General features: G+C 37.3%; 2 protein-coding genes across 21 annotated transcripts in view; one reads left to right on the forward strand and one right to left on the reverse strand.

The window, feature by feature from the left end:
- Window positions 1–24305, forward strand: part of LOC139140318 (uncharacterized) — a 384451-nt gene that overhangs the window by 185856 nt on the left and 174290 nt on the right. The gene's annotated exons all lie outside the window — the stretch shown is intronic.
- The window catches only part of LOC139140197 (uncharacterized), a 98771-nt gene that overhangs the window by 73927 nt on the left and 539 nt on the right, over window positions 1–24305 (reverse strand). For all 19 annotated transcript variants that reach the window (XR_011553971.1, XR_011553968.1, XR_011553964.1 and 16 more), the window contains exon 3: window positions 24236–24293. Coding sequence is in view for 15 of the 19 variants with exons in the window: in XM_070709422.1 (XP_070565523.1) it covers window positions 24236–24293 (58 nt within the window). In the remaining 4 variants the exon portion in view is untranslated. The remainder of the gene's footprint in view (window positions 1–24235; window positions 24294–24305) is intronic.

Raw genomic sequence — 24305 nt, forward strand, 5'->3', positions numbered from 1 at the left:
TGAACTGCAGAATCTTATAATTTCTACAGTAACCTTGTCAAAAAATCTAGAAAACATCCATATTATCAAGAAACGGGCTGTAGTGTAACCATCTGTGTGATTTTGTCAGACTAACTGGCATTTCACTAGATCTTCCTTAGACTCTGCACAGCCACACTGAATTCAAATGTATATTTTTTATACAATATCAGTGGTAGTAATTAAAAGCAGTACATGCAGAATTATGCAAAGACCCTGCCATTTTACTGCAAGTTTTAACCAAAACTGCGAAAGAGATGCACTTGTATTTTCAGCCCAGTATTAAAAGTGAGAAGTCCCTGGTAGGCATGTACATGTTCCGTACACTAGCAATTCACACTTTATACTTGACCAATGAATATGAAAGAGTCTATTTTCCTGATCTTTAGCAAGTCTATTTAAAAGACCTTTCAGTCTCTTCCTGCCTTCCAGCTATTTTTCCACATTAGCCAGACACTGCACATCTGTACAGGATTATCGGACAAAGTAACAGTTTTCTTTGCTTTTTGAGTCTGATTACGTGTACATGGGTCAAACCGTGAGATTGCTTGATTCAACTGAATCAATTGTCCGGGAATAAGTCACATCTCTTGTCTTCCGATGAAAGAAAGGCTGGAATCGTTTCATTGTTTTGTTTTGTTTCAGTTTTCAACAAAGAATGCATTGTCGCAATTAATCTTGATGCAGACTGGACGCTTTTCAAGAAATTCCAGGAGTTTGACAGTGTGATTGAATGTGGTGTGAATCTTGGGAGAATTGGACAGTTTCTGTAGGTTTCTGTGATGTACTGAATGCAATTTATTTCAATGGTTTGCCATTTCCATGGCGTCATACAGATACCAGTTACAATGCATGCATGCATCTCAGTAGGATACACCATGGATTTTCACTTCTGCAAGATTTACGTGTAACCCTTTGAATGCCAAAGTCGATTTTTGTCTCCTCAACTCCTTTCAAATTTTTCCCAAAATTTTGATCTAAAACTGTTGCTGATGAAAAGTGAAGCATACAGTATTAGGTCAAAAAATTACAGAAATCATAAAAATCGGTAAGGTAGTGCGCTAAAATTTTGGTGGGAAAAATTACAGCACTCAATCGATTAAAACCAAGAATATGGACATTACATTTGCATCAACTTTCACCTGTCAACAGAAATAATTACTGACATATCAAAACTATATAAGTTTTTTCTACAAATGTGCTTATGTTATGTTTTCATCTTGTGGTAATATTTATCTTCAGCACCGTGAATTTTCCAATGAGAACCTCTGAGACATAGATTTATTACTGCCAGTATGCACAAAGGAAGCACATAGCTTACACATCTTTTCTTTGACAGTTCTGCCAATGTGGGATTTCCACATAAATCAGTTTAAAACCAGCAATTACTGTTTCCCCAGTCCCATCCATCATCAGTGGTAACATAATCTGTCTACTGTCATCTTGACCTCTGACCTTTGTGGCTAGAGGGCTTCTGTATGTGTATATTTAAAGTTGTTGCTACCAATTTTCATGGCTTTCGTGAGAACATGTTGTGGGGTATCATCTACATGTAGCTTGTCTTAACAAAGTGCTTGCAACTGTAAACAAAATAAATAATTAAAATGGCTATGATATTTTCTCCTTTCTCCAGTGAACATTTTATATACATGTAGTCAAAGCAAATAATATGAATAATGAAACCCTTATGTATGTACAAGCATTTGCACTTTACCAAAACAGTTAACCCTTTGAGCACTGTAAATTTTCCCACCAAAATTTTAGTGTAAAATTTTACCAACTTTTATGAATTTCTCTGTAATTTTTTGGACAATTTTGGACTAGATGGACATCACTTTTCATTGGCTACAGTTTTTGATCAAAATTTTGGAAAAAATCTGAAAAAATTTATGTGGGTTACTTTTTATACATGAGACAAAAGTTGACTATGGCACTAAAAGGGTTAATTAAAGATTATCTGTCTTATCTAGTTCATCATATTTCACTTTCTTCCCTGACATTTCACTCACTGCAAATTGTGCATGCAAAAAGCATATGGAAAAGCAAGTATTTACATCAGCAGGATGCATATGTTAAGCGTTAGGTTAGTGACTGATGATGTTAAGAACTCAGTGCTAGTCAGGCGTTTATTTTTCTTAACCTGTTACAGACACTGTAGGTCTTTCCCATAGGGCCAATCATTGGACCTACACTTCATACTAGCAAAACTGTCCTTAAAATTGAACCACAACATCCACACATACATTTGTACATCTCTCCTTGATAAAGAATTCACAGTTCTTCCACTTTTATCAGCTATGAGAAAAGTCATACAGTATACAGTACATGGAGTAAAACTTCAAATTATACATGTACTTAATGTACCTCTTAACATTTATATTTGTCAGGCTCGTCTCCTGAAAATGAAACAAACTTCCATTCAGCCATGATTATGTATATTGCTGTGTTTTTTTAAAAGCACAGAAGAAAATAAACTTGGGGTGTGTGGCGTGGGAAGAGAGGACTGGGAAAGTGTGAGACAGTCAAAGACATCTCTGATTCATTGATGCTTTTGTAAATTCCTTTTTGCAGTTTACTTCTGGAAATCCTTTTTGTGCCAGTAAAACTTCATCTACACTGTAGGAGCCTAGCTGTGGCACATGTTCAGTTCAATCAAGACAATGTCCCACATTTACACTTGCATGGACCATACAGGTACAATCATACTGGTAGACAGTAGCAGCGAGACTTCTAATGTCTATAGTACAATGTACGGATTAGCCCACCATGGTCAGACGTCATAAGCACAGGCACAATAAATATTTTGAAAAGCCAAACATCACATTCTGACACGGCACAGGGAAACTCTTTCTGTTGTTTTGATAACATTAAGCAGAATAAAATTATAATTGTTCTGTTATATTCTGTAATCACATCATGCTAACAATATATATATTGTGAAAGACTGTCAAATAGACAGGAAAAAATACTAAAGAAATCTTATCTAGATTTGTTCAAGTGTTGATTACATTTATACTGGCATGACATCATCTAGGTTTGTCTATTGTTCTGTACACACTTGTTGATACTGTTGGCTGACATCACTGAACACTATCATTTGTCTTGGTGAAATAAAACTATGTGTGGTATTTTTCTGTGTGAGAGTGGGCTACTTTGTTCAAGACGCTATGAAATGCCACGAACCTGTGAAATGTGCATAGACAATATCTGGGATGGTGGACTCTCAACTCTGCGCTGTGGTCCAACGCCGCTGTTTTCCCAGTGCAAGACAGTGATTTGACACATTCCATTGCACTGTACTTTGATGTCATACACACAGAAAATGTGTCCATTGTACTTTGCCAGAATGAAGTATTGCATTTAAAACTTAATGAAATTCCATTGTACACTGTATATGAAGGTGTCAGAAGTTTGTGACATCTTGACCCTGTAAACTGCTCCTTAACTTGCAAACACCATTTGCGTGTAGTTTCCAAATTGTAACAGTGAACTTACTGAAAACTGTAAAACAAATATGTCATCAACACTTGCAATGGGACAAGTGCTGAATTTATTGTGCTGATTTTATAGTTTTTTCTTTCCAAATATTGACTGAAAAAACTTAACAGATGTGGTCTGTCACAAAATTCACTCCTTTTCTGTAATAGTTTATCACTACAATCAATTACTTTGATGACCTTACTCCCCTACCACCCCACTCCATCCGATCCCTGAGGTGAGAAGAGTTTTACAATGGACATGGGTCCCAGATAAATTTTTCAATGATGGGTTTATGCACGCACACATGTACAGCATATGAAGGCTGTAATTGGAGATTTTACAATTCTATGAACTGTATACATCGAGCATCTATCATCATTATTAAACAGCCAGTATGACAAAAACACTATCCACATCCTATTTGTGTATTCAACAGAGCAGAGTCTCACTCCAGGGTCTATGCAATAGTACAATCCAGACATGTAATTTAATTTCCACCTGTGAAAAACCCAGACACACATATGGTTTAAAAGCACTTAACAAAGATGATTAAACATGAACTGCATTGTAATTTATTCAAATTTGATAATCTATTTCGGAACCCTGGTCTTGACAATTAATATTCAATACACAATTGATTGCACACTATAATATTTAACACTTACATAACCACAGCATGTACATGTACTATTTATGTTAAATTGTCTGGCACATCAAATTGTGTACAAGTCTTTAGACACACAATGTACATGTACATGTACACAGCAATAGTATTGGAAGAAATTTGACTTTTGAAAATTCTGATATTTATTTTCAATGTTATACTTTTTTCATGTGAAACCTAAATGATGGAGTCATGGGTGGAGTGTGACTGTGTCAGACGCCACGAACTGTTTACTTTCAAAATATAAACAGCATCAAACTTCTCATCACTTGAATTACCTAAAATAATATGAAAGTTGTGACCTGTGACAATCAGTAAAATATGTAAAACCCTAGTCTAGAATTCTTCCAAGATACACTGTACAGCTCCTAGACATAGGAGGAGAGGACAGTATTTCACAGTAGTAGCACATCAACCCTCTGATACCATAACACTACAGTCTGGTCTGACCCAGTTCTCACGATTGGTTGGGTTGAGTCGGACCACTGTACTTGGAACCGAGGGGGTGGAGGGTGTGATTCAGATTAATTACAGAAACAGGAGTTGCATAAACTATATTTTTTTCATTTATTTTTAACATACACACCAGATTCTACATGTAAATGAACCATAACATTCTGAAATCCATGCCATGCTGGAAATGTCACATCAACTACATGCAACAATTCACAAAATAATCTTCGGCTTACACCAAAACAACCAACTACTATCAAATTACTCCACAAATCAGTCAAGTTCCTACACTTGACACGCCACACACAGTACACTAAACCATACAACACACAGTCCCTCTCTTGATTTCAAAACCAACAAGCGTTGGACAACCACTATCCAGGACTAAACTGTACAAATCACACACACACACACACAAGGAAATTTGCAAACTCCTAACATGTACATGCAGATTTGTATGCTGATAAATATGAGTGTTTTTGCAGATTATTTCAGAAATGAAATTCTGTACCATTTACAGCTCAACTCAAGGTTTGTATAAATGTGTGCAATTCATGACCCATTCTAACTGTTTTCAGTAAATCTCCTTTATCTTAAGTACATGTACATATTTATATTGCAGCTAAAGATGGTTAAGTCCCAGTACATGTACTTGGTATTATTTAAGTAGCCATAAAGCCTAATAAATAAATTCCCTCCACTCAAAGATCACATTAAAGACCTCAAAATAATTTATACAGAAGATTATCATTATCACACATTTATTTGTACATGCAAAGTGTAGTTTTGTAAACTTTCATTTTAGAATTCACTCAAAGTTCAGTAAGAATGACTGATGAAGCTAAAAAATACATGTATTTTACAAATAATTCATCATTTTCCAACACTTGACATTCAAAATGGCAGCCAGCCTTGTATTCAACTCTGTGAGGAAAACTTTCAATTTTCAATTCATTACAAAAATATTAAGCCAGTAAGAAGTTTGTTTACTCCAAAAACTTCACAATACATGTAAGCCTCCCCAAGCAGTAGACCAAAAACAATTACAAAAGTTTGAAAGTCCCAATATCTGTCCCTGAGGCACATTCTACCTTAACCCTTTCACCCCCAGTTCCCTGTGTACAGGTCCAACTTTACCATAGAAAACAATGGATTTGGGTCAAACTATGGTGGTGAAAGGGTTAAAGGGATATACTGTAGTCGTCAGAACTGCGCTCAAAGGTCGTATGGGACCCATACGACCAATGGCAACAATGTACCCAAGGCACAATGGTGATTGATGACAGTTAAAACATGTCTGTCATAATCTATCATCATATAATTTAACAAGTCATTGACAATGACATAGTCCCCACTTGTAATAGGAGTATTAGTCTTTAGGGGGCAGGGAAATGAGGTCATTAAGAAGTATCACTAAAGTGTATATGTTCAGATCTATGGACACATAGGTCTATGTCATTGTTCCCAATTTGAAACAAGAGGCATGTCTAAGTTATGGTTCTAAATCGGGAAAAAAATCAAACCTCTAGCTGTATTGGCCAGCCAAGAAATACATATGTGCATAATAAATGAAGTACAAGATGTGACATCTTAAGGTCTATTATCCTATCAAAATTGAAGCGTAAAGAACTTGTGATTACTGAGTTATGCATATATATGCATATTCAAGGTCAAAGGTCATCAAGGTCACGTGACATTTTGAAAAAAAACATTGTATTGCTAATTAATCCATATATGCCAAAATTCAGACCTCTAGCTCTATTGGCTTGCCCACAATTATATATGGGCATAATTAACGAGGTAAAGCATGTGTTGTCATAAGGTCTCCCATCCTACTAAATATAAAGGACATAGCACTTGTGGTTACTTATTTATTGACATAATCGTGTATTTTAGGTAAAAGGTTATCGAGGTCACATGACATTTGTCAAAAAAAATTTCTATCCTATAGTCTATCCCTATATACTAAAAATCATACATTTACCTCTATTGGCTTGTTCAAAATTAGATATGCACATAATGAATGAGGTACAATATGTGGCGTCATAAGGTGTCCCATCATACCAAATATGAAGGGTGTAGCACTTGTGGTTCCTGAGTTATGGACAAATGTGTATATTTGGGGTCAAAGGTCACCGAGGTCACGTGACATTTTGTCAAAAAAATTGTATTGCTAAGTTATCCCTACATACCAAAAATCAGACCTCTAGCTCTATTGGCTCGCTCAAAATTAGTATGCACATAATTAATGAGGAACAATATGTGGCGTCATAAGGTGTCCCATCATACCATATATGAAGGGTGTAGCACTTGTGGTTACTGAGTAATGGACAAATATGTATATTTGAGGTCAAGGGTCACCAAGGTCACGTGACATTTTGTCAAAAAATTGTATTGCTAAGTTATCCTATATACCAAAAATCATACCTCTAGCTCTATTCGCTCACTCAAAATAGATATGTGCCTAATTAATGAGGTACAATATGTGGCGTCATAAGGTGTCCCATCATACCAAATATGAAGGGTGTAGCACTTGTGGTTCCTGAGTTATGGACAAATGTGTATATTTGGGGTCAAAGGTCACCGAGGTCACGTGACATTTTGTCAAAAAAATTGTATTGCTAAGTTATCCCTATATACCAAAAATCACCTCTAGCTCTTTTGGCTCGCTCAAAATTACACATGCACATAATTAATGAGGTACAATATGTGGCGTCATAAGGTGTCCCATCATACCAAATATGAAGAGTGTAGCACTTTGGTTACTGAGTTATGCACAAATATGTATATTTGAGGTCAAAGGTCATTGACATCACTTGACATTTTGTCAAAAAAATTGTATTGCTAAGTTATCCCTACATACCAAAAATCAGACCTCTGGCTCTATTGGCTCGCTCAAAATTAGATATGCACATAATTAATGAGGTACAATATGTGGCGTCATAAGGTGTCCCATCATACCAAATATGAAGGGTGTAGCATTAGTGATTACTGAGTTATGGACAAATATGTATATTTGAGGTTAAAGGTCACCAAGGTCACGTGACATTTTGTCAAAATGTCTGAGATATCTGCGTGAACGGATGGACTCACGGACTGACATGACCCAATCTATGAGCCCCCTGGACTTTATCTGTGGGGACTAAAAACTGTGTCACTGCATCCTTTTTGCAATATGAATACGATGAGAAACTAAATTTTTATTTATCTTGGGAGCCTATGTACTGCCTTATACATGGGAGTCTATGGACTGCCTTATACATGGGAGTCTATGGACTTCCTTATACATGGGAGTCTATGGACTGCCTTATACATGGGAGTCTATGGACTGCCTTATACATGGGAGTCTATGGTTGCCTTATACATGGGAGTCTATGGACTGCCTTATACATGGGAGTCTATGGTCTGCCTTATACATGGGAGTCTATGGTCTGCCTTATACATGGGAGTCTATGGTCTGCCTTATACATGGGAGTCTATGGTCTGCCTTATACATGGGAGTCTATGGAGGTGAAAACTAAAAAGTCCTCTACCACGGCCAAATTTGATCGCATTGTGAAACAAATCGACGTGCATCTGTATGAGGTATGGTACTATCCTTGTACCAAGTTTGAACGAAATCGCTCCAGGCGTCTCTGAGATATCTGCGTGAACGGACGGACGCACGGACGGACGGACGCACGCACGCACGCACGGACATGACCAAACCTATAAGTCCCCCCGGACGGTGTCCGTGGGGACTAAATATTGCAGCTATGATGATGAGGTGCATCTTGATATCGTGCACGAAATACATTGTTTGTCAACAGGAAACTCGCACAGGCGCAGTTCCGACGACTATATCCCTTTAATGTCATTGCTTTCAAATTGCTTATTTGGCACTTATTTCCTATAAACTTGATTTAATAGAGGGATGAACACATGACTACTGTCTACTTCAAGAACAATCATCGCATTATGAAGACAAGGTACCCTTGAGTTTTACAACTCCTCAGAGTCATAAAGTCTGCCATAAACAGGACAAGGATTGTTTGTGGCCTTGTGAGGACAGCACAGTTGGTACAAGATATGCACTCAACACTACATCATACACATATAGGCAGTTCCTCTTGTATTGTACCTTAATACAGCTGACCCGACGCTTGACAGGGCATGGCTGGGAAAATTTTGAGCAAAACAACAACAAAAAGCTTTGACCTTTGACACAACAGAGGTCAGCCATGCCAAACATTCCTGATTACTTTCAAAGATGAAAAGAGATGGCCCACCCTACACTATGGTAAAGGTATGCACCTACTATAAGGTCACTCTGCTCAATAGTGTACACAGATAGTCAGCCTAACATGTACCATATACAGCTCTCTATCAGTTCACTTCTCCAAATATTATAAGGACAGATTTTTTCAAGCTAAAAGTTACACACATGTATTTAACTTAGAATTTCACCTAATTTCACCATTGCTACAGAGAAGGATCCCTGTATTGAAAGACAAACTCAATACACCTACATTGTAGACCTATGTAGGCACTTGTGTATGTGTGTGTTTCTTGTCCTGAAGCAATATCAGTGGAACACATACATGTACACTGTACACCATTCATGGACCACAACTCTTGGTCTAATATTAAACTAACTAATGTACGAGTATTGAATGTTTGGAATTCTTTTAACTTGTGCAAATATGGCAAATCAAATTGTAAATTACTGCCCACAGAAATTCCTCAGATCCAGACTTAATTGTTTTTCCATTAATTTATAAGTATTTTCATGAACTTGGAACAAACAGACAAGTTTGTATTTGTGAAATTGAATTTAAATATTCACTTCATATCTACTATGCCAGACTATTCAGACTACATCAATTATATATTATTCGTACATATTTTCTGCAATAACGACGGAAATGAAACCTAGCAGTTTTACAATGGATACTAATTCACATTAATTAATGGCTCAGACTACAAGCTGCAACAACAGCCTCGCATGCAACTATAAAATTTATCCAAATTTCAAGCAGTAGTGTCTGATGTCGCGTACATGTGTCTGAAATCGCTGTCGGTGCTATTACAAGAATATTTGCAAAGATGTTTGCCATGTGAGATGATAAAGCCTGACCTTTGCAGTTAAATCAGATTTTTGTCCAAGCCAACAGATGGCACCACAAAATAACATGGTTTATCCATTTTACCTGTCAGCAGATTGCCACTCAGAAAGTACATTATTTATCAGGGAGGCTGTATGTACAGTACGCCATGGGATTCTCAATTGACATCTGTTGCATCTTATCCCAGTACCAGCAGTAGACAGGCCCCCACTACTACACAGAAATTGATCAAATTTTATTATACCAATAGTAATTGAATGGTTAAATTGAAAGCTTAGCTGGCATCCAATATTACAGTTTGGTGTTTCTTGTTTAGCTGGGCAATGTACAAAACATAATAATTAATGAATGACCCAATGTGAGCTGAGTTTTAAACTGAAGCCATTTCTAAGCAACAGATGGCCTGAAGTCAGTCTTGCACTGTGAGCTAAGGTCAAAGGTCACCATGCAGTCTCAGTTGGATACATTGGAATACAACTTTTATTGAATGCCAGTGATGACATCAAATGGCACCTTGGGATTGTAATGGCCATTTATGTAACAGTGCTTAACTTCTCTTTTATGACAGACTGAATATCAGGCAAACGTAATCACAGAAATTGTGACTAACTACAAAAGAACATAGCCAGAAGAAATTTCCATTCAAATCACACAAATGGAAAACAATCACGCTTTGTGTCTTAATCCCCTGAAACTAAAACCCAACCTCTTTTTAAATGCTAGTGGAAGTTTCTGAAAAGAATTCAGAGCATTGGTTTCAATGACGACTGTCACTGTCGTCTCTGTTCACTCAAGTGTGAATTCCAGCAACGTTCATCACAACAAACTAGATTTTCTCACAATAGGGTATTTGGCAGGATTAGGAGAGGAGAACTGTTTGCACAGCCATGTTGCACAGCATTACTGTCACTTGATAGAATAGCTTGAGTACTAAAGCTTAAGTGACTCATTAGCCTAATCCTTAACACCCCTATTTACAAATGAAATGCTCGAACTCAACCACTGAAAACAAAAGGGCTAAACCAAACCATGGTAAAGATTAGGGGGTTATACAATAACTTTACATTGAACATGTATAGTATGTATGCTACATCATGCCTGAGTAACAGATTGCCAGCCTTAGCATTATGTGTTTCTTCAAGATTGTGTGCAGAGGGGTTAAAAATAATGATTATTACATGCCTCATATATTGAATGTCGCGCCCTCCATAGGATTCAATGGTAAATCGTTGATGACGTCGCAGGCCGCATAGTCATCACTGGACTGAAAGTGAACCGGAACTATTCTCAACTTGAAAACTTTTTGATGTAAAAATGTTGAAATTTCATGTTTTGCATAGGAAATCGGATTTTTTGAAAATTTTGCGGAAAAAATTGATAAATCCCATAACAGTAGTTTAAGTATATCAATGCGCCATTCCATGGTGAAAATCGTTCCATTTTTAACGGTTTTTCACCTAAGATGGAAATAAAAGCATTTGATTATCATTTACCAATAACCCTAAATATTTTGAGAGAAAAATGTCTGTAAGAGAGGCATGTAATAAAAACATTATAGCCCAAACAAGGGACTATGTACCCTCGGGGCAGGAGACCATTTGCCCTCCTTTACGTCGGGCAAATGGTCACCTACCCTCGGGCACATAGTTCCATGTTTGGGCTATAATATATATTATACTTTGTCTGTTAAATGGTTACCGGTCACAATTACTGGACTGAATTTTACAAATAACAAAAGAATGCTCAATTTTCAATGAATTTGCGATTCAACTACATATCTTCCATGTTTCATTTGATGACGTACATACAAGTCATCTTTCCATATGTATTCTTGAAAATATCAAAATTACAAATTTTTTATTTTATATTCTGGACATGAATTTTACTGGTGATGTCCTTAGCACAAATGTAACACTCACTAAAATTCAACTTGTTCAATAAAGGCATTGTGAAAGCAAAGAATTTGCCAAACCTAAACTTTTTACACATTTTTTATGTTTCATTGATATGATCCCCTGATAGTAAAAAAACAAGTTGATTTGAGCAATGTCCACTTGAAGGCTGGTCAATGTAGACAATTAGACATGATGAAGGGTGGGGCACACCATTTAACCTGTTCACCTCAAACCCCAGTGAATAGATCCGCAATCACCAATCTGTAATGTTAACGGGCCAAACCAAGGTGGTAAAGGGGTTAAGACAGGCATATGGATGGACAATACTAATGATACACACCAGAAAGACATGCAATTGCTGACATCATCATCATCATCATTAATACGAAACTTAAACAACTTTTCACCAAACAAAACCCTCAACAAATGAGGTTTCAATTACTGTCTCTTTCTACAACACACTGAAACACCTCCCTTCCTCAATTACACTGAAATACTGACACGCTGGAACCACTGACACTACACGAAATTCAACCCTACATGAATTGACCCAAAAACATTGTTTACCACGTTTGTATGGTATAAAGGTCTTTTGTTTCCTGAGTTCGGTAACTGCAGAGGAATGTTACACTGCCTACAAGCGTCATCCGCCCACCGCAATCGTCTAGTATAACTCTTTATCAGTATCCAACCACAACCACATCCTACTTATAACGTAGTAAATTTATTGACCATGAGATTACAGTGATCAATGTGGGGAGTTTACCGAACTCAAGCTTTTTAAACACACTCTCAAATCAAAATTATCACATGTATTTATAAAATGCAGAAACTTAAATTGTTAGATTAATGTCAAACAGTATACTTTTGCTCCAAATACAGACTCAGTACACTCCAACACCAATATGCACTAATGACAAATATTTCCATTGAAGCAAGAAACTTTGAATTTTATTATGTTTAATGAACACGTCAATAAAATAGCTGTTTGAATAATATCACAACTGTTGGCATTCAAAGTCTAAATCACACCTGCCGTTTAATCAGAATCCATTCAAATTGTTTGTATTTAGTGCTGCGTGTTCAACTTGTTTGTGATAAGCTGATATGTTAAAAACAATCAGCCCATTGTAGTGTACCATGGTAAACTTGATTTAATGAAAAATTTGTCAAAATAAAATCATTTTGGCTGAGGACAACAATGATTAGAAATTAGATGTTACATTACACAGTCAACTTAAATGACATATAGTTCCCCACAGACCTGGTCAATGCATCATATTAACATCACAATATGACTCTGATCGCTTACATGGGAACAGTGTCATAATGGATTCAAATATCTGTGGTTTTGATATTATCCGGGCAATGTGATCACTGGAACGAAAACCAGAAATACTAACGCAGCAATATTCTTGGCATGAGAAGTTTCAATTGTAAAATGGGACAGGCTCGCCACTTACAAAGAATTCAGTATATCTCTGCATATTAATATTCTTACATCTATCTGTACATTAATCCAAATGTATCCTTTGTTCATTATCTGCTTATCTACTACACTTCTAGAAAAATAAACTTCATTCATTCATTCATTAATGCATAGGCCTTAATGATACTTCATTACTTGTGAACATGAATATTTAATACCTGTATTGATTTTCATAAAATATCACCAGTTTGTTGAAATTTTCTATAACACTGTCACCGTGTCCCTACAATGTGTGTTCACATAGCAGTCTACCTTACAGTATCATACAAAGCTTTTCTCTTTGAAATAATTCAACTGTCTTATAAATTCATTTTATTTCTTAAATAGGTAAACAAGTTGGATTTCTGAAGCAAACTTACCCCATGTCTGGAAGTTATCTTGATAATTTTCAACAACTGTGCAAGATGCCTGAACTTTTCTGCTAAGTACATGCACACTTGTTATGACGAAATGGTTCCCTGTACAAATCAGCGAGAGCTACCTTTCTTTTTTTTTCACATGCAAACTATTTTGTCCAAGATATGCGGCTATTTCTGGCGCAGTGCGTCACAACACATTCATTTTGATATGCAGTTAAATAGCCATGGAATCCAGCAGTTCAGCGCCATCGTTGCCGGACACAGTAGAGTCCAGTGTCTGAAAGATCTCATTCAATGAACACATTCCTGCCATGTCTCACAGAAATCTCTCTTCAAATATCAGGTCCTTTTCAAAACAAAAACAAAATCTCTCAGGTCTGAAAGTCTTCCCACACTGCATGGTACAATCCTTCTCAAATTTTAATTTTCATCATAAGAAAATATTTGGATATTTTCAGGATTTTTATATTCAGATGATTTTGAACAGAATGGAGACATTCTTTTGTGAACTCAGGTTTAAGACATAGCAATGTTGAAAGATGATCTACCTCTTTGTTAGGGGTCGTGACCCCAACCTGACCTGTACAACCTGTGTGTTTGTTTAATATTTCCTTCAATAACACCTTTCCATTTGAGGGAAATGGTTATTTTTGCAGAGAGAACTGAGAGACTGAGGGTGTTTGAGTGTACATGTACATTCTCATGTACACAGCAGTATAACAGGACAACGGTAGAAACCACTAAAGTTTACAACTCATAACATTATATTATAGCAGTAACAGTAATAATTTACACGCTATGGCTATCAAATACAGGTTGAAATTTCTATATCTACAGTACCAATGAAGCTGAAAGAAGCTAAATATTTTACGGCCATTCTGGAAATGCCTATTTTCTTTTACACATGTACATTGTACAATCAATCTGTTGAGTGAATTACAATCGTACGAATGAAACAGTGCTTTAGCTGGAATTTTATGCATTGCAAAACGTAAGGTAAAACCACCAATTTAGGTGGAATGCACCTGGGAACAGATATTTGGACTCTCGCATTTTTACAATTCTTTTCTGATCTACCACTTGTGGTGGTTCATTTTAAAAATCTTGGAGTAAGAAAAATTTCAGCGTCTTAGGTTTTTAAAAATCAAAAATATTATTTTCCTCATAGATTTAACACAGGAATGGTGGCCATTTTAATTTTATATATTGGTAAATATTAAATAATTTGTTTCTCTAGTATTCTTGATCAGGTGAGAGAGTGATTGAAAATTTCATTAAGGTAAACTGGAGCAAAACTTATCAGTATTTCACTTTCGTGGTGGATACTGTACCTGAATGTGTCTCCATGGCAAAGAAGCCCACAGAAGTTATAACTCTCTTAGTAGATTGCTAACAGCTACATGTAGCTATGACCTCGGGGACTCATGAAATTTCTGAGCAAGCCAGTAAACAATTGTAGTTTTATTCACTTGGCTACGCTGAGTTCCCCAATGGCGGTATCCAGGTGGCCTGTGGGTTCACGCTAAGGTCATTACAAACAAATTTATGGCATGTGCACTCATGCTTAGAAATTATTTTTAAAAACTTCCACGAAGAACGAGCTTTACTGCGACTTCTCAGGCATGTATAGCTGTTGTTCACAGCTTTTTCCGTGACACAAATAAAATTACTGCTGACCAGAAATCAATGAGGGACTTTGAACAATCTAAATAGATGGTAACAGTGGTAAAAGTTTGTTTACATTTACACTTGGCTGGACCAGCCCTGTCAGTGCCGTGCCCTTGGCATGCAAGCAAAGCTTGCTTTGGACAATGTTGACAAAATAGCTTGGAGGATCACTGCGGGACATTTGTTGTGTAAATCAGATGGGCGGGTTTGTGAATCTACTTCAGGGCAGCGTGAGAATACTAGAGTTTCTTGGCCTTCAAGGTTCCTTCTATATTATCAAATTTATCTGACAGGAAATTTATTTAGTTGATAAATGATTTCAGAGGAGAACAAAGATTGACAAAGTGTTAATGAACACTTACTTCACACGCATCAACTGTTGAGGAGAACTGGGGACTGAGAAGGTTTAAACGGACATATTCTGTGACATTGGGCACATGTTGGCGTTGTTGTTTCAAATTCCAATGAACTGTAAATCGGTGGAAACAACTTGCCTTCTCTTTAATCCCATCCGAAAAATGCCAGAATTTGTACATATGCATGTAACCATGGAGCTCCATGATGTAACTGAAAGCCTATACACTAGAGTAGGGTTTATCTTGTATCAATGCTATCATTATTTTGTTGTTTTAACCACTTAGTATCAGTAATTATGCAGGGATTATTAGATGTGAATATTTACACATATATCTGAGCCATGTTTGCCCCTCCAATAATCAGCTGCAGAGAGATTTACAATCACAGATTTGTAGCATTCACAACATCAACATGGACAAAACGTTTCTAGCTCAATGACCATATTCATCATGCAATACATATGCTAAGCAAGGCAAAGTTACACTGTAACAAAAAAGCCAGTTTAACCTGTCCTAGGGTCACCTTTCTGATCAGGACATCTCTTAGACAGAAACATGAACTGAACACATGCACAGGTTTTTGACAGTGCCAGAGAAAATGATTGTTTGTTGTTTGACTATGTGCGTTGTCTACTACTTCATGATGTACAGACCTACATCTCTGTTACCTGATGAGAAATTTGTTTGTACCTAAGCTTTGCTTAGAAAGAGAGAACAGACCAAATTCTGTTTCTATACTGATTGAACACCTGGAAATAATCCTTTTACAAACTAGAGACCAAGAATTGTATACACTATCCACCAGTCTGCAAACCACCCACAGACACTCTTTTCAATATAATGTGAACCCATAACCTCATAAAAACTAAGTGGTTCTTTTTATAAATTTTACGACATAAGTCTGCCCAAGTTATTGTTTTGATGCCAGTCTATGCATAGTTTGTGTTGAATTCACACTATGGGAATGCCATGTATGTGTTTCAAGCCAAAACTTAAAACTTCTGATATCAAAATGTCTGATACTGCTTCCAAGGCTGAGTGTTTTTGTCATTGTTCTTTTTGTTGTTGTTTGTTGTACGAGGGAACTTCTAGATTTTTGTCTTTATTAATTTTCTGGAGTAATATGAAATGAGGATATGGTCTCTGAGTCAGCCCTGCACTAATTCACATCACACTTGTATGTTGATATCCCTGTAACGGGAGAACTATTTGATTTCTGGGTGATGTGGAGTGTAGGATTATGGGAAAAGAATTGACGGCACATGAAGGAGTAAAAAAAATTCTTTGCTCCTGTACATGTAATAGCTTGAGAAAAGAAACAGACTGACAATAGAATAAAATTGCTGTCACAGTGACAGAAAAAAAATTGCTGTCAAATTCCCATTTCCTCCACCTCCAACACCCCTGAAATCAAATGGTTCTGCCCTATAAATGATACAATGGAAAAAATTGACACATATGTCTGTGAGTTCCAGTACTGAAAGTGTACATGGAAATTTTTTAGAACTAATTTTGTAAAATTTGTCTAGAGACTTACAGCTGATATGATGTAGTAGCCTACAGTACTATACCCTATACCAAGAACCAAGCCAACAAAGTATGCATTCCTTTTGGTTTGAATGGAAAAACCACGCAAGGCTAAGGTCATGACCTTGACAGTAAGTTGAGACTTAAATCTGTATCTATTTTTTTGAATTACTGGCATGAAACTAATATAAAACAAAGTCAGAGATCATCTATTGGTCTAACAGACAAATCTATAGTTGTCGGTATTTACAATTAGAAAATATAACACCCCATTCTAGCACACCAACAGGTAAATTGGTCTTCTGTTTATATTTACAGAAAGTCATTTATATTTACAGAAAGTCATTTCAAATTCATCTCTAACTCTTTTACCGTAAGATTTTGCTTAGTGCAACACTTTCACTTCCTATGATCCTATGGTTTTACATTTGAATTTGTACGGGGGAATGAGGATAAAAGGGTTCAATATTTTCTCAGCAAAAATTATGATTCAAAAAAATAATTGAAAGGGGGATAAATTGGCCCTGTAACCTCAGTACCACTACACCTGTTCAAGGGCACAGCAGTGAACTGTACACACAGGGTGCGCTTGTATTACAGGTGGCCTGTTTCAAGCTATTATTTTCCCATTACCAGGGTTTTATATGGCACTAAATAAAACAAATACGCTTGAGGTTTGCATGGTACTCCCGCTAAGAACCTCCTTTAAGACTGCAATGTTGTGCTACAGCCTTGTTGATGGTTATTTATTTAACCTCATAACTATTTTCCCTGTTTGTGTTTTTGGTTCACTGATAAATTGATAAGGTCATGCGCAAGGTCACTTCCTGTCCTCTTTTAAGATCCTGACAAATTCATGGGATTGGAGAAATGGTAATATTTGCAGAAATAAAACAATTTTCAATGAGACTTTATTTTGCCACATTTATTTTGCTATTCCAAATTGAAAGATTTCGACATGACGATGACATCAGATACCTGGAATTTTTGACATATTTTCACCTTAAGTGGGCTGATTTCACCTCCTAGCAAATTTCAAGAATTCACTAAATAAGTCATCGTTGATGACACAGTCCCCACTTGTTAATGGGTACTTTGATTACATGTCCTAAGAGGATAGAGTCCTCTTCATTAATTGAGACATGCCCAAGTTTTGGCTAAGGACACGAAAAAATTGTAACAAAATGGCTGCCATGCAGCCATATTGGATCATATCAAGAACAAATTGACATACATATGTATGACATGGGTTAATGTCCTTGTACCAACTTTGAATAAAATCGGTTAAGATATGCCTTAGAGTATTATGGCCCTCGACAGGAAAAAATCGTAATAAAATGGCCGCAAGGCAGCCATATTGGATCGTATCACATAACAAATTGACATGCATATGTATGACATTAGTCAATCTCCTTGTACCAACTTTGAATAAAATCCGTTGAAACATGTCTGAGTTATTGCTCTGTACATGAAAATATCGTAATAAAATGGCTGCCTAGCGGCCATATTGGATCGTATCACATAACAAATTGATGTACATACGTAAGACATAGGTCAATGTCCTTGTACCAACTTTGAATAAAATCGGTTAAAACATGTCTGAGTTATGGCACTGTATATGAAAATATTGTAATAAAATGGCCGCCTGGCGGCCATATTGGATCATATCACAAAACAAATCGACATGCATATCTATGACATTGGTCAATGTCCTTGTACCAACTTTGAATAAAATCGGTTGAAACATGTCTGAGTTATGGCTCTGTACATGAAAAAATCGTAATAAAATGGCCGCCTGGCGGCCATATTGGATCGTATCACAAAACAAAATGACGTGCATATCTATGACATTGGTCAATGTCCTTGTACCAACTTTGAATAAAATCGGTTGCAACATGTCTGAGATCTGGCTCTGTACATGAAAAAATCGTAATAAAATGGCCGCCTGGCGGCCATATTGGATCGTATCACAAAACAAAATGACGTGCATATCTATGACATTGGTTAATGTCCTTGTACCAACTTTGAATAAAATTGGTTGAAACATGTCTGTGTTATGGCTCTGTACATGAAAAAATCGTAATAAAATGGCCGCCTGGCGGCCATATTGGATCGTATCACAAAACAAATCGACGTGCATATCTATGACATTGGTCAATGTCATTGTACCAACTTTGAATAAAATCGGTTGAAACATGTCTGAGTTATGGCTCTGTACATGAAAAAATCGTAATAAAATGGCCGCCTGGCGGCCATATTGGATCGTATCACAAAACAAATTGACGTGCATCTGTATGACATATGAAGTAATCCTTGTACCAAGTTTGAATGAAATCGCTTCTTGCATCTCTGAGATATCTGCGTGAACGGACGGACGCACGCACACACGCACGCACGGACGCACACACGCACGGACATGACCAAACCTATAAGTCCCCCCGGACGGTGTCCGTGGGGACTAATAAGTACAATATGACTCACTGTTCCATGTACAATTCAAAGAGGCAGTTTTTATACACATCTAAACCTTTTCACACTTTTTTTAATCAAATGACACAGTTCATTCCCTGTGAAGAGGCACTTTTTCACACATTTCAAAACAATTTTTAAACTACTTTTTTTTCGTAAAATTTGATAGTTTGATTACCATGAAACTATGAAAGATTGAACTGTGTACCATACCATGACTGCAATGTATACATTCTCTATATGTGCATATACCACTACTGTAGAAGCACAACATTGTTCCTCATCAATCCAGCATTCATGAAATCACACTGTCTGTTGATTATCGCTTGATTTATTACCCTGACAGTTTCCTCTAAGTTACGTTCAGTGAAAGGAAATGAAATTGTCAGATGGCACTTATCGACCAAAATAGACGGATTTTTTCTTTCTTTAGTTCAAGTTTCAGTATTCTAGGGTATTACCATTTTTTTGTTACAATGTGAAAATGACTAATCATTAGTATCAAATAATTTTTCTTCAATAATGATTCAAAAGTAGATCTGGGAATATTGCACTACATGTATCAAATTCTTAGAGTCAAATGACAATTAGGGGTTATTACACGAAGTTTGGGCGATACCGCGTCGTATTCGAGTGATGTGTCCGTATTTTGACGAGTTGCGCAGCAACGAGTCAAAATACGGACACATCACGAGAATACGACACGGTATCGCCCAAACTTCGTGTAATAACCCCTTTATCATACATGCATGCTTTGGTTATGACTGTTTTCCTACAGACGTTCCGAAATTAGCGACGAAATCAACTGAAATCGACCTTGCTTGCTCATCGCTGTACTGATAAAAAGTTGGTTGCTAAGGAGTGATGACAACCGTATCACTTCTTGATATTATTCCGCTGTTGGGCCATTCCACTTCAAAGGAGGGTTTATGGCACACTTTTAAAGCGAACAATTTAAATATAAAGATGTCGACACAGGTTTTCACACTTTGAAAAAGATTTATTTTTTACTTGAAATGGCGGTGGATGTAAAAATAGGCTGGAGTGTGTAAAATGAGTGTGTTTTCGTGTTTTGAAACATACACTCATCCCTTCGCGAAAGTTATGAGGCCGGCCAAAATTGGGTCAAAATACTCGCGCCGCGCCAACGTTCGATTTCAAACTCGATCATGTCGATCGAGCAGCTGAGAGCATAAAGCAAGCAGCTCTGCGACATCATCTATGAATGCACAGTGGATATAATAGCCGTACCAGTCAGTTTATTTCCAAGAATTATACATGTCCTCAGTCGTCAAATATGCCGAATTTACCATCTTAGAAAGGAATTTGTGAGCGGATTAGGGAAAACGTGAAGTGAGTACATTGTAAGCCGTAGCGTCGTAACTCGTCTCGTGATTTTGTTGCTGTACGAATTACATCGCCTGCTCGTATACTTTCGTCACTGGCTTGCCTAAATAGAACTAAGTTTCTTTCACAACAACCTAAACAAAAGTTGTACTTTCCCTAGTATCTTACATTGTCTCCGAAACCCGCACCGGTGGGACCGGACACCATCATGACCTGTGAATCTCACTGACAGGTACCAATCGGAAATTTAACGTGTCTGTCGTGAGTATTTTCAGTGCGGTTTGCATTTTTATGGCTCATTTATGGTTGTAAACGATGAAATTCATCACTCAGATACTTAAACTCGTAAACAGGAAACTTTTCATGTAGCGGTTCCGTCAATCGAGATCGTAATCTTCGGCAGCGCAAAGTAGACGAAAACACCACCGTATAGGATTGGCCGTGAACGATGACAGTGTCGGGTCGGCAAAACATCTACATTTTCAATGCGTTCGTTTGTATGTTTTTGGTACAACTACTTGTACCTAAGCGCGATGCCCATGAACTGACTGCAAAGAACAAAATTTTGACCATAAATCACATTCACAATGACGTTTCGAAGTGTCACAAGTCTACGTCTAAGTTTTACATGTATGTTAACATCCCAGCGAAGGTCACGCGTACGCGTAGCTGAGAGTAGTTCGGTTACAGTGAAAATATAATTCGTATTTTCACTAGTTAAAATACGGGTTCATACTAGTAGCGTCTAAACAATAGGAGAATGGCAATACAGGCATAGCATGTATGATAATATACAGTATCATTATATTCAACGGCCATTTCAAATTCCTAATAATCATAATATGTACCTAATAAAAGAAAATTAATGGGTTTTAACAGATCACTAAAGTTTGAGAATACAAGAAATGTGGTTTACAATTGAATATACTGAGCTATTAAAGAACAACGGCTTTGGTTTGTGTGTGACTTAAGCCCCAACTCTTTAAAACTGAACACACAGTGATTGACCCCAAGCATTGCCTTTATTACCTCATTTCAGACTGTCCATCAAAGGATTTATATCAAGGACTGCGTGCCAATATGGGTCATGAAAGCAAATATTAAAACTGAAATTTTGGTTGAAATATAGGTTACCTAAATACCAGCTGTCCAGACAAGCATGTATTGTCAGTTCTTTAACTATCACAGAGATGCAACCCAAAGCAAACAGTATCTACAGGAAACACTCCTATACCGATTATATTGGAGTTTACCATTTAGGTCTGAAGAGGGACAAGTCGTACACTTCATACTAAGATTTGGTAAAACCAATATGTTTTTCTATGGTATGATTGCACCACTATGCATAACAAGAGAGGTCAATTAACAGGGTTGGCTCATCAGCTATAGGATCATAAGCAAGGCAGCATAAATAAATGAACATGTTGGGAAAATTTATACCCAGTCTGACATAGTATTTTTCATGGACTACAATTCTACAGCTCAAGGTCAGCTGTCACCTGTGTGCTAACAAACTTTGACACATTTCCATTTCTGAACAAGTGGCTTGAGTCCACATTCAAGAAAATGTGGGTGGAAAGGTTTAGTACACTTCCTGAAAACCAGAATGATACCGGACTTGGGAATAGATGCAGAAGCATCCGGTGTCAATGAAAGTACACAAGTCTTCTATGAATTGAAATGGCGTAGATGTTCATCATGTGTAAGTAATGCATAATGTGTCACTTTCATTGAGTTAATTTTGAGGGACACTGTGACTTGTAAAGTGGCTGTAATTAGTATTAATATCACGGTAGACACATCACCACTGCATGCATGAAGCATATGTGAAAATGAATTTCTTCTGATTAATATCATAATTATACTGCTTTTCCATGGTTGATGAATTCAATTACTGTTGTCGACATTAAGCTGTTAACACCCTACCATCATGGTGTAATGGTATAGCCCAATTGTTTGCACCATGTTGTAGGCATGTAACATTTCAAAAACGGGGTAGGATTTTGGCAAAGTTCCCCCACATCTGAAAACAAACATATAGAGGAACTTATCTGCAAAAAAAGTATGTAAGACACTCAAGGGCACAGCAGGTTAGCCCTTTAACCATTCTGCCCACGTTGTCCTCTTATAAAATTTCACCTTTGCCAGAGAAAACAACAAAGCTTTCTTGCCGATGAAAGAGCTGGGGGTGTTGATACTTTCATTGAAAGCAACACCCTGTTTCTAATGCAATGGAGTCATGTTAATTCTGATAGGAAATGTTCTGAAGTGTCAGGGGCTTTATACTCCGGAAGTGTAAAGGTGTGTTTTGCTTCATAATGCAATCTCATTTGACTAAACTACGTCAACATGCTAGACGGCTTGCGTCAACAGATCTAAAGGACATCAACACCTTTCTGTAAACTGTTTAATGGGTCACCACCCTTTCAGGTGAGTCAAAGGCGCTGGAGGGCAAAAACAAGGATGAATAAAAAATTGGGGGACTTCCTGACCGGGCCGATAGAATGAGGCTTCGAAATACAGTTCTACTGTGTATGGAATGTGTAACTGGTACACACTACCTGACAATGTCTGAGATGTTCACACCAGCATGACCAAAAGTTGTGAACTCAAGATTGTTGTCCTATGGCTGAAACAGATTCCTGAGTCATATTGTAAAATTAGTTGATGTCTTTCACAAAATATAAAATGGCTCATACGAAATGCATGAGAGCATGAAGTGTTGCCCAGGGAACGACCATGTCCACAAAAATTCAGGGCCAGGTGAGAAATACCACACCGTATCTGTCACTGGTGACAGTGACAAAATCAAGGTTGACAATCCTGTGCCAAGTTCACATTCAAAGTTCGGTGAGACATAGATACACCCACAGATTAGAAACAGCAGTTGAACACACGCCCACGACTTGTTATTAACTATACACCTTTTTTGAAACAAAAACAGCGTAAAGCGTTAATACTTGAGAGAGGCCACAACTGCGGCCTTTTGTGTTTGCTAAGAATAGCAATTGACAGTGGTTTCAAAGAGACAATATGCCCTCCAGTTGATTACAATGATGGGTCAGTAATCGACTGAACAGACATGATCAGTAACGGGCTCGAGGATTTCTTTTGTAAAATTGGAATGACAAACGACTAGGTTACAGGGCTACTAACGTCATCTATCGTCTCCAGCCGTGGTTCCGGTGAGAGAGTGAACAAAACTCGGGGAGCTGCTGAACGGCTGAATCAATCACGTTTATTATTCACAAACAGCTGTTGCGGTGAATATCGCAGACGACCCAATCGTTGTAAACACAGCGGGGTCATATAAATGAGCTCGTTGCTTTCTAAACAAGAAACGGTCTGGTGTTGTATATGCATGATATGTGTGGGTGCTCACAAAAATTAATAGGCACCACTTACTTCACAAAGTATGGCGCACCTTCTGGGGTCACGGCCTCTTCCCATCCGCGGGGCAGATCTGTCAAAGAAC

Source organism: Ptychodera flava, chromosome 1, assembly GCF_041260155.1.
Source record: "Ptychodera flava strain L36383 chromosome 1, AS_Pfla_20210202, whole genome shotgun sequence".
In the NCBI taxonomy this organism is placed as follows: domain Eukaryota; kingdom Metazoa; phylum Hemichordata; class Enteropneusta; family Ptychoderidae; genus Ptychodera; species Ptychodera flava.